Source organism: Mustela nigripes, chromosome 10 (assembly GCF_022355385.1).
Source record: "Mustela nigripes isolate SB6536 chromosome 10, MUSNIG.SB6536, whole genome shotgun sequence".
Lineage (NCBI taxonomy): Eukaryota > Metazoa > Chordata > Mammalia > Carnivora > Mustelidae > Mustela > Mustela nigripes.
In genome coordinates, this window is record NC_081566.1 from 6507489 (window position 1) to 6520935 (window position 13447).

The following is a 13447-nucleotide window of genomic DNA, read 5'->3' on the forward strand; positions in this document are numbered from 1 at the left end:
AGAGATCAATGTTGATAAACCTCTAGTTAAGCTAATGAAAAAACAAAGAAGTCACAAAGTATTAATGTAAGCAAAAAATGGCAATCACTACATGGACATTGGACATGTAGATACATGGACTTTGAAAAGATAGTAAAAGGACATTAAAAACAACTCTAGTCTACAAGTTTGATAACCTACGTAAAATATACCAATTTTTAAAAGACACAATATACGAAAAGTCACACAAGGAGAAAAAGATAATCTGAATAGGCTTATATCTATTAAACAAGTTGAATCAATAATTGATAACCTACCAGAACAGAAAGTACCAAGCTAAGATGTTTTCACCAACTCCCCACAATTACTTCAGAAAACAGAGGCAAAAGGAGTCATTCCTAATATTCTATAAGTTCAGTACTAGCCAGTTAATGAAACCCATCACATCAATAGACTAACATATAAAAACTGTATGATCTTATCAACAAATGCCAACAAAGAATTTGACAAAATCTAGCACCCATTCACTAAACACACACACACACAGACACACACACACACACACACACACACACACACACACCCCAAAAAGCTCTGAACAAACTAGGAATAGAAGGAAACTTTCTCAACTTAGTAAAGAACATCTCAAAAACTCTAATATATAATACACACACACACACAAATGGAAATAGAAATCAAATATATATTACCATTTGTAATAACATACAAATGTAAATAGTGTGCTAAAAAAAAAAATACTTAGGTAAGAATTTAACAAAATGGGTACCAGATTTTTTTCCAGTAATATATCACTTATAAATAAATGATAACATATTGTTTGACTAATAATGCAAAATATTATTATGTTGACTTCTAGCCAATATGAAATTATTTTTTTATATTTATTTTATTTTTAGTGGAAAAATTTTAAAGCATAGTGACACACTATATTATTAGTTTCAAGTGTATGAAATAATGAATCAAGTTTAAACATTATGTTCTATTCACCACAAATGTGGCTACCATCTATCACCATACAACACTATTAGAATACCACAGACCACTTCCCTATGCTGTACCTTTTGTTCTCATGACTTATTCATTCTACAACTAGAAACCTGCACTTGCCAGTGCTCAGCAAAGCACTGAAAGAATGAGATCTTGCCATTGATGATAACATAGATGGACCTAGGGGCATTATGCTAAGTGAAACAAATGAGACAGAGTGAGACAAATGCCAGACCTTTACTAAAAACAGTACACAATGCTGATGAAAAATACTGGAGAAAGAACTAAATATGGAGAGATAACCCATGTTCGTGGATTGGAAGACTCAATATTGTCAAGATGTCAATTCTTCTCAGCTTGATCTGTAACCCCGTCAAATCCCAGCAGGTTAGTTTTGTGGATAACAAAAGACTGATTCTTAAGTTTATATAAAAAGCAAAGATGCAGAATATGTAATATAATACTGAAGGATAAGTACCAGGTTGGGGGACTGATGATACCCAATTTCAAAAACCTATTATAAAGTTACAGTTATCAACACCCTATGACGTTGGTGAGGGAATAGATAATGTATCAATGGAACAGAAGAGAAAGCCCAGAAATAGACCCACACAAATACAGCCAACTGTTATTTGACAAATGAGCAAAGGCAATTCAATGGAGGAAAGAGAGTCTTTTCAATAAATGGTGCTGGAACAGCTGGACATCCACTTGCAAAAGAAAATAAAAATGAAACTCAATTCAGCCCTTACAACTTTCACAAGTTTTAACTCAAAATGAGTCATAAACCTAAATGTAAAAAATAAAACTATAAATTCCTTAAAGAGAGCATAGGAGAAAATCTAGGTGACCGTGGGTTTGGTGATGACTTTTTAAGATAAAAAACCAAAGCACAATCTATGAAAGAAAAAAAATTAATAAGTTGGCCTTCATTACAATTTAAAACTTATTTGTAAAAGACACCACTCAAGAATGAAAACAGAAGCTGCAGACGAAGAGAAAATCTTTGCAAAACATATCTGATGAGGGGCTGATATTCACAACAGGCTAAGAATTCTTAAAACTTCCAGTAAGAAAATAACAACCCAACTAAAAGGTGAGCAAAAATCTGGACAGTCACCTCAGCAAAAAAGATGGACACTTGGCACATATGCATATGAAAAAATATTCATATGAAAAATATTCATATGCACATACGCATATGAAAAAATAGTATGTTACTGGGGAATTAAAAATTTCAACAATGAGACACCACATCTATTGGAATGGCTAAAATTCAAAATACTGTAGCAATAAATACTGGCAAGGAGCTCTCATCCGTTGCTGGTCAGCATGTAAAATGGTACAACCACTATGGAAATCTTTTTGACTCTATTTCACAAAACTAAACATAATCTTACCATATAATCCAGTGATAGCTCTCCCAAAGATTTCTCTGAATGAGCTGAAAACTAATGCCCACACAAAAACTGAATACTAGTGTTTACAGCGGCTTTATTCGTAATTACCAAATGTGGAAGCAGCCAAGATGTTCTTGAGCTGGTAAACGGATAAACAAGCTGGTATACTCATACGATGGACTACTATCGCATGACTAAAAAGCAGTGAGCCATCCGATTATGCATGGACATGGAGGAATCAATGTACGTAACTGAGTGTCAGAAGCAGTCTGAGAAGGCGGCCTACCGGATGATCCCAGTTCTATGACATTCTGGAAAAGAAACAACTATGGATTTGGGAAGACGTACAGTGGTTGCCTGGGGTTCAGGAAGGAAAACGGAGGGATGGATAGGTAGAGCACGGGGAATCTTTAGGGTAGTCGAACTCTTTTGTAGGACACGGTAATGGTGGATACATGTGATTACATTTGTAATACATTTGTCAAAACTCCTAGAGTGTACGATACAAAGATTAAACCCTAACATAAACTATGGACATTAGTTAATAATAATGCATCAATATGGGTTCATCAGTAGTAATGAATGCACCGCTCTCATGTAATGTATTAATAATACAGAAGCGTGTGAGTAGGGCTGAGGTGGTTTATGGGACTGCACATTCTGTTTAATCATTTTATGCCACTCCAAACACTAGATATTAAAAAAAAAAATCTCTTCTCTAACTAAGCCACTAACATCTGGCCTCAAAAATAGATATACCAGATAGATTCGTAAAAACTGAATGACAGAGACTTTGGGAGTTCGACGGAGGACTGTGAAGTAGAACTGCAGAGGCTTTTAAATTAAAGCTCTTATAAAATAAACATATAAATTAAGTTCCCAAAAGAATGAAGCTGAAGCACCTCCCTTTCCCCTCTACAATTTCATTAATTATGGGAATGGATTTATCGGAAAGCTTTGCAATGTTTTAGGTCAAAAACTAAATAATGCCTGCTTTTAGAAAAGTGAAGATCTCTCATTTTCCCCAGCATCCTGAATTCTCCATTTTTAAATATTCAATATACAATCATTTAAAGCACTGTTATTTCGCCAGTCACCCGACATTTGAGACACAGTTCTGAAGCCGTAAATGCTATTTGGTTTTGCTTCTGTGTTGACTTCGCAGTTCTTTTAAATTGGTTCATTGTGTATTTGATCTCTCTGATTAATTATACAATCCTCCCCAAAACACAGAACTTTTGATATAGCAATCTTTCTATCAAAGGTAACCGAGCAACTTAAAATCTGTCCCTGAAGGAAAAATTACTATTTATATCAAAACTGCTGTGATCATTTTCATCAGCAAAGAATTAATTGCTGTGATTGGCCAACTAGAATACTTTCTTCTGCTGGCCTCTTACTGTATCTATGAAAAGTGTATGAATTCTCAGGTTCTTTTTAATATTATTTTAGCATGTATTGAGAAGCGGCATTTAGTGTTATGTAGTCCGTAAGGGGGAGGAGATCAAAAAGAACACTCTGTCTTCATAGGCCTGAAAGTCTTCACATCGTCCCGGAGGAACGATGGATATTGGTTGGATATTTTCTGAGGCACAAATTGTCGTCCTACAACCAAAAGCAAAGTTCTCAGTAATTTCCATTGTCCAAAGGTCTGTCTGCCACTGTCATGTGTTGGTCTCAGTTACATTACCCCTAGGATGACATGAGTGAGGTACGTCCCTAGGGAGCAGAAGTGAAGGGAGTGCCAAAAAGACAATTAACAATCAGGAAAAAAAAATTACTTAAATATAATATTAGAAGAATACAAATTAGTGCAAACAAATCTTGAAAAAAGACAGAAATACTAAATAAGAAAGGCTCCAAGAGAGCTAGGATTGGGTGGGTGAGTCATCCAGCTAGAATCAGCTCCTGTCTTTCCTGGAAATCCTGATTACTTGGGGTGCTAGTCCTTTTTGAACACTGGAGACTCCGCCCTCGGGAGGGGGCTGTCTGAATGTGTGTGCCTAGAGATGGCAGTAAAAATCCCGTCACGGCTTCTGTTTCAGTTTGCAACACTGCTGCTGTGCTACTACTTCTCAGAACAGTTCTCCCGAGCTACCCTGGGCCTTGTCCTCCGGCCCTCACCGCGAGGCCTCTGTGCTGGGGCATTCTTGCCGCAGGCCTGCTTGTGGAAGTCCGTTCCTGACTCCATTTTAACGGTCTTGGACTGGAATGCTTTCTGTACTTGGGTGAAAAATACCACAAAATCTCCCCTAATTTGACCTTCAGAGAACGGTGTTCCTAGCTATGCAGCCCTGCAGTCCCGCACTGGCTTGTCTTGGGCACGACACGTTATCAATGTGTTCTATTTTCCTATGAGACCAAGGTAAGCATGGAAAAGCATGAGACCAAAGCATCGAACCTCCTTGGTAAGTTCAGCCTGGTGATGGAGACAGAGCCTGGGATCCTAATACAGGCAGAGAAAACATGCTTTAAGCTAAGTGCTTTAGGCATGAAACTCCCGCCAGCCCCCAGGTGGTCTTACAAAAGACAGTCTGAGTAACCACTGTGTTTTGGCTCCACAGCCCAATGGCATCACTACCGCCTTTATAAACTGGGGTCCCCATTTCCTGCCAGTGTTCTTTACACACACGGTGGGAGGGGATTCAGAGCTGGGTCATTTGTCTTGCTGCTGTGACTTACGTGTGCCTGAGGAGAAAAATGAAAGAAGATGCAGCATCATCGCCAGCAAGAGCGGTACGGATCCGAGATCATTATCGTGTCCTTCTGGTCTTTCCCCCCCATAATCTCCTACTGAATAACTGCTTTATTCTTCACTTGTATATAATCCAAGCAACCTGGACACAAGCCGGTGTATGTTCATTCAGGACCAAAAAACCCCAAATATAATCATTCAAGGCTACATCTACGGTTAGTTAACAAATTTCAGGCACTCCAGCTGTGGGCATAAAGTAGAAGACGACTCCCTCTCTGACATGGACATGGCAGGAGTTAATGGGAAACTGAATGACTCTGATCACTGTGAGATGACTGGCTTGGAGGGATGTTCTGGAACTGATCTGCTGTTAGGCCACGCCATCTCCTCAGGCTTCGCGCTGGACCATCAATCTACTGTGAAATGAAACACGAGCTGTTATTGGGAACACTAACATATTTGTGGAAAACACGAAAGATGTGCAGAGAAAACGTGGAGAAGAAGAATTTGCTTTTCTGCAAGGAGCAGAGGCAATATACGAGCCAGGCAATAACCACGAGGAGCGCGAAACGGTTCAGATTGACTGAATATGAGAGCAGCGATTCCAGCTCCCTCAGGCATATTAATTTGGATTATTTAGACAACTGAAGGAAGTCAGTATTATTATTTCTGCTTGAAAAGTGAGCAGACTGGGTCTCAGAAATGGTACGGGTCTCAGCCAAAGTCACACAGTTGGCGTGAGGCTGCGAAAGCATTGGAGGTCAGATCCGTCTGGCCTGCCAGCATGTGGGTCTTTCTCTAAGGCCTTCTTCTCAGCCATCCAACTGTTTCCTCCACTAGAATTCCATACTTTTTAGTGAGACAGCTCTCAGGTGATATCCCAGGTTGGGCAAAATCTCCACAAAGTTTTCCAGCTCAGACCCCATACGCCAGCAGCCATTTCTAGACACACCTTCTTTCTCTGAGGGCCTCAGTTTTGAAGAACGTGTGCCATGAATGAATAAATCAGCCTTCTCACTGCTGGAATCAACTATTCTATTCATTTATAAATATTCTAGTTTTGGGGTTGTTTTCCATGTTAGTTTGAATCTTTGACTGGCACCTGATCAATCTCGGATGAACTATGAAACTCAAGTTTCCGAGATGACAAAAATGAAGGAGTGATCCATTGGTTTTCAAGGATTTTTCTACGGTCTTCTTACAAACATGTCTGTCCAAGAGCAATGCTAAAGAAAGCCAGACGGCTACAAAGCTTCTCACTGCCCTTGCTCATGCTGGCCCTCTGCCTCAAATGGGTTCCCTGCATGGTCTCCTGACAAGTCTCCCTCCTCCTTTAAAATCCAATTTAAATGGTTCTCAGCTCTTCTGTGAAATCCGCCTGGGATGTCTGGAGTAAGGCCAGTCCCCATGACCTTACACGTGTACCTAATGTTGCCGACGCCCTGTCACAGTCACTCAGCACTCTACAGGAACTCCTTCTGTATCATTCTTTCATCTCATCTGGCCTATGAGTTCCCCAACCATGTGGAGTCAGGGTCACCTTGTTACTCCAGTACCTGCAACAGCCCTTGACATGGGAAAAAGTCCTCAACAAATATTCGCAGAAATGACATTTTAAAACCATTCAGTTTTACCCTGGAGGAAAAGATGAAAAGGTGGGTACTTGTTAGGGGCCTATTTCCTTGAAAGGCTTAACTAAAATCATGGTTGTTGAAAGGAGTTCATTCTAATCTCACTAAACGTGAGTTATCATGGTTAAGCTTCCTCTTGCATCTTTCCTTTTCCTTACCTCTCCGTGTTTAACATACCTACAGAATCAGAGGGTGCCTGAAATAACCGTGAGAAACACGGAGCCCCAGAAAGTCAAGGGATTTACCACAAATCACAAAGCTAAGTGAGAGAGGAAAGTTGAACACTCTGGAATTCTTAGCCCCCTTGTTGCTCTTTCTAGCGGACCAAGATGCTACAGAAATAATAAGAAGAACTTTCTAAGCTTGCTTATGGCTCTTTAACCTATTCAGAAGAAACTTTCTTTCTTTCTTTCTTTCTTTTTTTTTTTTAAATGATTTCATGGGGCACTAAACCCTGGAAAAATTTGCCACCAGGTTTGTGACTAACCCTTTCCAAACGAAGCCATCCACAAATTTAATGTTCGAAATATTGGTCCCATACTGATAGCTCTGATTTTCTTTTCTCTGTTACAAAGCCATAAAATGTGAGCACATGTTCATCTATACATAGTAGCTGTTGTAATAAAATGAGATATTGCACTGACCATAGTCCGTGTTTTCCGGCTCCCAGCAATTTGATGGCCAAAAATAGGGTGTCTGTGGAATAAAAAGAAGTGGAACCCAGGTTAAATACACATGAAGTCAGTCGAGATCTTGGTTTTCGAGTTGTGTTCTTCTTCAGCAATTACCCAGAATGGTTTGCAGATAATGCATGTTCTGTAATCCAGGAAAAGCACCCAAAGAGGCCTTGTGTAAGGCTTTTCTTCCCCATTTACTTTGCTGAACAATTGTTCAGTCTCCACATGTGTATAGTACCAGGAGGTACTTAAAAGATGAAAAGCAGACTATTAAATTCAGCAAGACTCAGGATGAAATATATTTAAATATCACAAATATTTCAAGTCTTTCATTATTGCCTTCAGAAGATCCATGCTCAAGCATCACAATTTTCCCTAAAATCTGGCAATCATTTGTCTGGCTTTGTTCATTATATAAGGCAGCTCTCAACATCACTCAACTAGACTTAAGCAAATTTCCTGTCTTCTTTAAAAAAAAAAAAATTTCTCCATAAAAACAGTTATTGCTTTAAATTCTTAAACTGCAGAAACCAGAGGTGACTTTTCAAAAACAAATTTTACTTGTAGAATCAAGTACAATTAGAATATTGTTTCAATTTAATCAATTTTAGTTGATTAATGTGACTCATGATCGACAGAAATCTCATTCTGTGAAATTCTAGAAACTGACCAGCAGAACTACAAAGAAATTGATCAGGAAAGCCCTGTATCATCAACATTTTGTATTTTCTCATAGGGGTTTTCTAGGCCCACAAGATGGACACGCGAGGTTCCAGACCAGGAGGCAAATGGTCGACCACCTGTCTACTCTTTCAAACTTTGATGATGATGAAACAAGTCACTGCAGATGTCAAACTTGTGGGCTTAATCATATTTGTTAGTCACTTATATCAGCTACCCGTGTGTAATGAGCATAGCCGAAGAGATCTCTGAGTAACTGTTGGATAAGTCTCCCGCCGGAAGAGGCATACTCAAGGAGGAAAGGGTAGCTGGGGAGAACCATTTGACGCTCTGAGGGAAAGCTTTTTCAAACTGCTTGGGACTCCCTGGGATTGTGATTTACCCTCTACTCCTTCTTGAGAATTGCTGCAGGATAATGAAGAAATCTGCTGATGTTACACATGTGAACAAAATGACAACAAGAGGGGTACCTGGGTGGCTCAGTGGGTTAAGCCTCTGCCTTCGGCTCAGGTCATGATCTCAGGGTCCTGGGATCGAGTCCCGCATCCGGCTCTCTGCTCAGCAGGGAGCCTGCTTCCTCCTCTCTCTCTGCCTATCTCCTCTGCCTACTTGTGATCTCTGTCTGACAAATAAATAAATAAAATCTTAAAAAAAAAATGACAACAAGAATTTAGGTGGGGTGGGGAGAGTTGGAGCAGTGGACAAGGAAGACATCAAGGATTTCTATGGCCCCATCTCCATGTGAATCAAGAGCTTTGCTGGTAAAATTGGGCCAGGATTTATGGGAACCACAGGAGACAAAGTAATTGAAGTCTTTTGGGCCGCTAGTCTATGAGGTACTTTTCAAAAGGATTTTCCCCTTTATTTTGTGAGGGTGTGTGTGTGTGTGTGTGTGTGTGTGTACACGTATCTAACTTTTAAAATATCTATTCTAGTCAGACTGGTCAGACACATACTTCTTTCTCAAAGCCATGAGGAATGTTCTTAGCTGCATTCTTAGCATTTTTCTTTATTCTTCTATCATTTACTTTAGTGAGGGCTTCCTGACTAAAAATAAAAGAATGAAGGTATTTTGTGCTGTGATATTATGTGGAAGTGCCATAAAACCAACATTCGCAACAAATATTGCAAGATTTTTTTCTAGGAAATATTTTAATTTCTAGTAAAAAAGAACTTAAGTGACAAATGCTTATCGTGTGTTAAAATTTAAAAATTTACTTTTATTTTTATTTTCTAAATTTTTAAAAAGATTTTATGTATTTATTTGAGAGAGAGAATGAGAGAGAGCGCACGAGGCGGGGAGGGCAGAGGGAAAAGCAGACTCCCCTTGCTGAGCAGGGAGCCCGATGTGGGACTCGATCCCAGAACTCCAGGATCATGACCTGAGCCGAAGGCAGTCGTTTAACCAACTGAGCCACCCAGGTGCCCTAAAAATTTACTTTTAAAAGTTCAAGTAGACTCCAGGATGTTTTAATGTCTGAGCTTCTCTCTCTTTTTTTTTCACAGTTGGCTTCTTTAGCTATGATAAAACTGATCTAGCCATTACTTAATAACCTTTGCATGTATGCTAATGTAATGAAAGTCATGAAGGGGCCTGGAGAATCATGTCAGATCTCAATTCCAGCTAGCGAAAAGAGGATAATTAGACAATTGCAAGTTTACAATAAATACAGAAATCACAAGATTAAAAATGTGCTGAGAAATTGAGACAAATTTACATACTGTGGCATATCAATGAGATTAAATGAAGAGTTCTGTTTGTCTCAAACTCGTGCCCTGAAGCTTCTTCAGATTCCTAATGATGGTTAGCATCTCAGTCATTCACGGGAGGAACAGTAAACATGACAGTGCAAGCTTCCCATTTTAATTCATGGTTTTTAAAAATCCTCCCAGGGAGCTGAATTTCAGCTCAACGTAATAGAGAACTTTCTGCTGCTTGGAACCAACACAAAAATGGAAGTGGTCACCTTGGACAACAATAATGTGTTTTCCATTATTAGGGCTGATCAAATATAAACTGATTAATGCCTTCACAGACAGGAAGGCAGAATTCAATTATCCCTGACTTGTCTGGAGTGTCCTTTGTTTGTTTTTTAAATCTCGGTTTTAAGATCTTATATTTATTAGATTTACAAATACGGCATATTTAGGGCCTATTTCAAATGTAAATAGATCATTAAAATATTTAACATTTAATATTTAACATTAATTAATGTAATTTGAAAGACTATTTATCATCTGCCTACGCACACTGAAAACTTGTTAAACTTCTGCCTATACCACTTGCACTCATTCCCTTGTCTTGTTCTAAAGCTCTTTAAAAACAGTCTCTACTTCCTCCAGAATACAGAGTGGCCCATTCCCAACCCTGCACATTTTTGACCCGTGACCATGACTAAGCCATGTAAACCTTATCTGCCTACAGATTTCAGTCTGGGGACCACAAGAGCAGAGTTAAAGATTGCAGATTAGGTTAACTCAAAACATCACCACAAACTTTGGGTCAATGTCTGAGCTAGTTTGCTTTAAGGAAAAAAAAAATTCTTTCAAAGATTTTATTTATTTATTGGTCAGAGACAGAGGACAAGCAGAGAGAACAGCAGGCAGAGGCAGAAGCAAGCTCCCTGCTGAGCAAGGAGCCTGATGCGGGACTCAATCCCAGGACCCTGGGATCATGACCTGAGCCAAAGGCAGATGGTTAACTGACTAAGCCACCCAGGCATCCCAACGAACAATTTTAAATTAGTTAATTCTCTGGAGATAAACAGACTATATCCAATGCTTCTCTCATTGATATTTTTTTTTACACAGAGATGATTTTAGTGGTACCACTGATTGTTAAGATAGATAAAAGCTGTTATTTTTGTAAAAAGAAAAATCTTTTCATTCAGAATTTGTGAGATTTTTATTAGTCTCTAAAACTTTTTCAAAGAAAGCAAGATTATATGGAAAATGTAATCCTGCAGTAGCAGAAAAGTAATTTACCTTAAAAAATCAAAAAAGTATTGCAAATATATAAATATTTTACTTATCACTAATAATTTTATTTATTAAAATTTCCCTTTGGTGGGGGTGCCTGGGTGGCTCAGTGGGTTAAGCGACTGCCTTAGGCTCAGGTCATGATCCTGGAATCCAGTCCACATCGGGCCCCTTGCTTATCAGGGAGTCTGCTTCTCCCTCTGACCCTACTCCCTTTCATGCTCAATCTCTCTTTCACTTTCTCTCTCAAATAAATACATAAAATCTTAAAAAAAAAAAAAAAAAGCTACCTTTAGGACCGTAAGTTACTTTAACTGTATAAAGGATGATGTTCCTTTATTTTAAAGCCTTTTAATATTAGTTAATTTAACTAATTTCTGTTGCTTGAAAACTTAGGCCGATATCGTGATTTCAAGAGAATGCTTTATTTCCTAGCTATCCAGTACATAAAGGCCTGTGACTATTTGCCTTGGATAAAAAGTTCTTGAGGAAGTGGCAGAGAGTGTTCTAGAAGACAAAGGTCTTTAAATGTTTTTAAAACATATTCCCTGTTTGTTCTCTGTTTGTCCAACGAAGTTCTTTGGCAGCCAAGTTATTATTTTGTCATTTATTTAGACAGGGAAAATCTAATAATATTTAGAACAAATGAGAAAGCATACTCCAATGTCTAAAAGCCTGACGATAGGAAGAATCCTCTAAAAATACCTAAAAGCTAGGGTTCGAACTCTGGCATTAAATGTGTCTTAATTTTTTTTAAAGGTTTTTTTAAATTTATTTATTCAACAGACAGAGATCACAAGTAGGCAGAGGCAGGCAGAGAGAGAGAGGAGAAAGCAGGTTCTCAGAGAGCCTGATACGGGGCTCGATCCCAGGACCCTGGGATCATGACCTGAGCCGAAGGCAGAGGCTTTAACCCACTGAGCCACCCAGGCGCCCCAAATGTGTCTTAATTTTATGGGCTAGAATCCCCCAGCCCATTATTAATGAACTATATTGCCCAATGAAATGTAGAATTTACTTCAGGTAAGTCACTATGAACTCGAGTGTCAGCTACATGCTCAAGGACCAAAATCAGAGTCCACAATCACTTCTGAAAGCATAAGAGCATCTGCCTCATCTGAAAATGACCTTGGACTGAAGGCAGTCTTATATCAGGGACAGAGCTCCAGAGTGTAACCGAGTCAGTGACACTTGTCAGCTTCCTTCCCAGGGGCTAAGGCAGCTAACACGTGAAGAACTCTCCTTGTCCTGAATTCCAGCAAACCACTCTCTAGAGGATTTTTCTCAAGCTTTAATATAAAACATAACTTCAATCATCACATAATTTAGCTTTCACAAATCATCATAACCAAGCACGTTCTATCTTTCCCTGCTTATTGATTTCTTATATTTAACACTAACTAGTATCTAACTAGACTAAGTCAAATAAAATAAGTCATGTCTCCAAAATTTCTGTAAAAACAATCAGCAAACAGAATGCAGACTTCTATTTTTAGCGTTAAGGAATACTTTCATTAAACTTACCTGAAACCGATAAAAGGTGCCGTCATCTTTGAGCGTGAGGACGTGATCCGAGATTGGAAAGAAATAGCCATGGGCAGCCATTAATGTTCCCAAATGCAGCGCCTCCACTGTTTCATGAAAACAAGCAAAAATGTACACAAACATTTTTTTAAATGTTAATTTGTGGGAGCGTAGAATTTTATCTTGCTCCTTTTTGAGCATTCTTGCATCCAAATTCCTGGCATCCTAAACAACTTGGCTTTGAATTTTTTCTTTCTCCAGCTCTTCCCACAGGGAGTACTAAGGTGATTCTGGTTCCTAGGAGTGTGCAATGACCAGCCACACCCAGGATGACCAGCACATGAGAGCACACCACTATGGAAGGTGGACACTGGAAGGCTATTCTGAAATCACAGAATCTGACTCCTTCATTCTATAGAAGGGATATATTTCGCTAAATGTTAATAAAGTCTTCCACAAGCAATTATATTTGGCATTTATATAACACTTTAAACTATTATTTTTTAAAAGATTTTATTGAATTATTTGTGAGAGAGAGATTGAGAAAGCACAAGCCAGAGGAAGAGAGGCAGGCTCCCCACTGAGCAGGGAGCCCGATGTGGGGCTCGATCCCAGGACCCTGCAATCATGGTCTGAGCTGAAGGCAGACAGTTAACCGCCTGAGCTGCCCAAGTGCCCCTAGCACTTTAAACTTTTTAAAGGTGTTCTCACTTGCATCATGCCCAGCCTACATAATGGATAATCCAATACTAATGGCAATTTTTCTAATGGCAGGGATCGTTATCACACGATGTCATCAGTGAAAGTTAAGGCACGACGAACGATTTATGCCACATTATGTGAGTGCTAAGCGCCCATTAAGCTGCTCCTCTG

The 13447-nt window shown here is 39.0% G+C and overlaps 1 protein-coding gene across 6 annotated transcripts in view; it reads right to left on the reverse strand.

Annotated features, from left to right (window-relative positions):
• RGS7 (regulator of G protein signaling 7) overlaps positions 1–13447 on the reverse strand; it is a 496565-nt gene that overhangs the window by 116051 nt on the left and 367067 nt on the right. For all 6 annotated transcript variants that reach the window (XM_059412494.1, XM_059412493.1, XM_059412490.1 and 3 more), the window contains 2 exons: positions 12575–12681; positions 7358–7409 (listed from right to left, as the gene is read on the reverse strand). In XM_059412494.1, coding sequence (XP_059268477.1) covers positions 7358–7409; positions 12575–12681 — 159 coding nt within the window. The remainder of the gene's footprint in view (positions 1–7357; positions 7410–12574; positions 12682–13447) is intronic.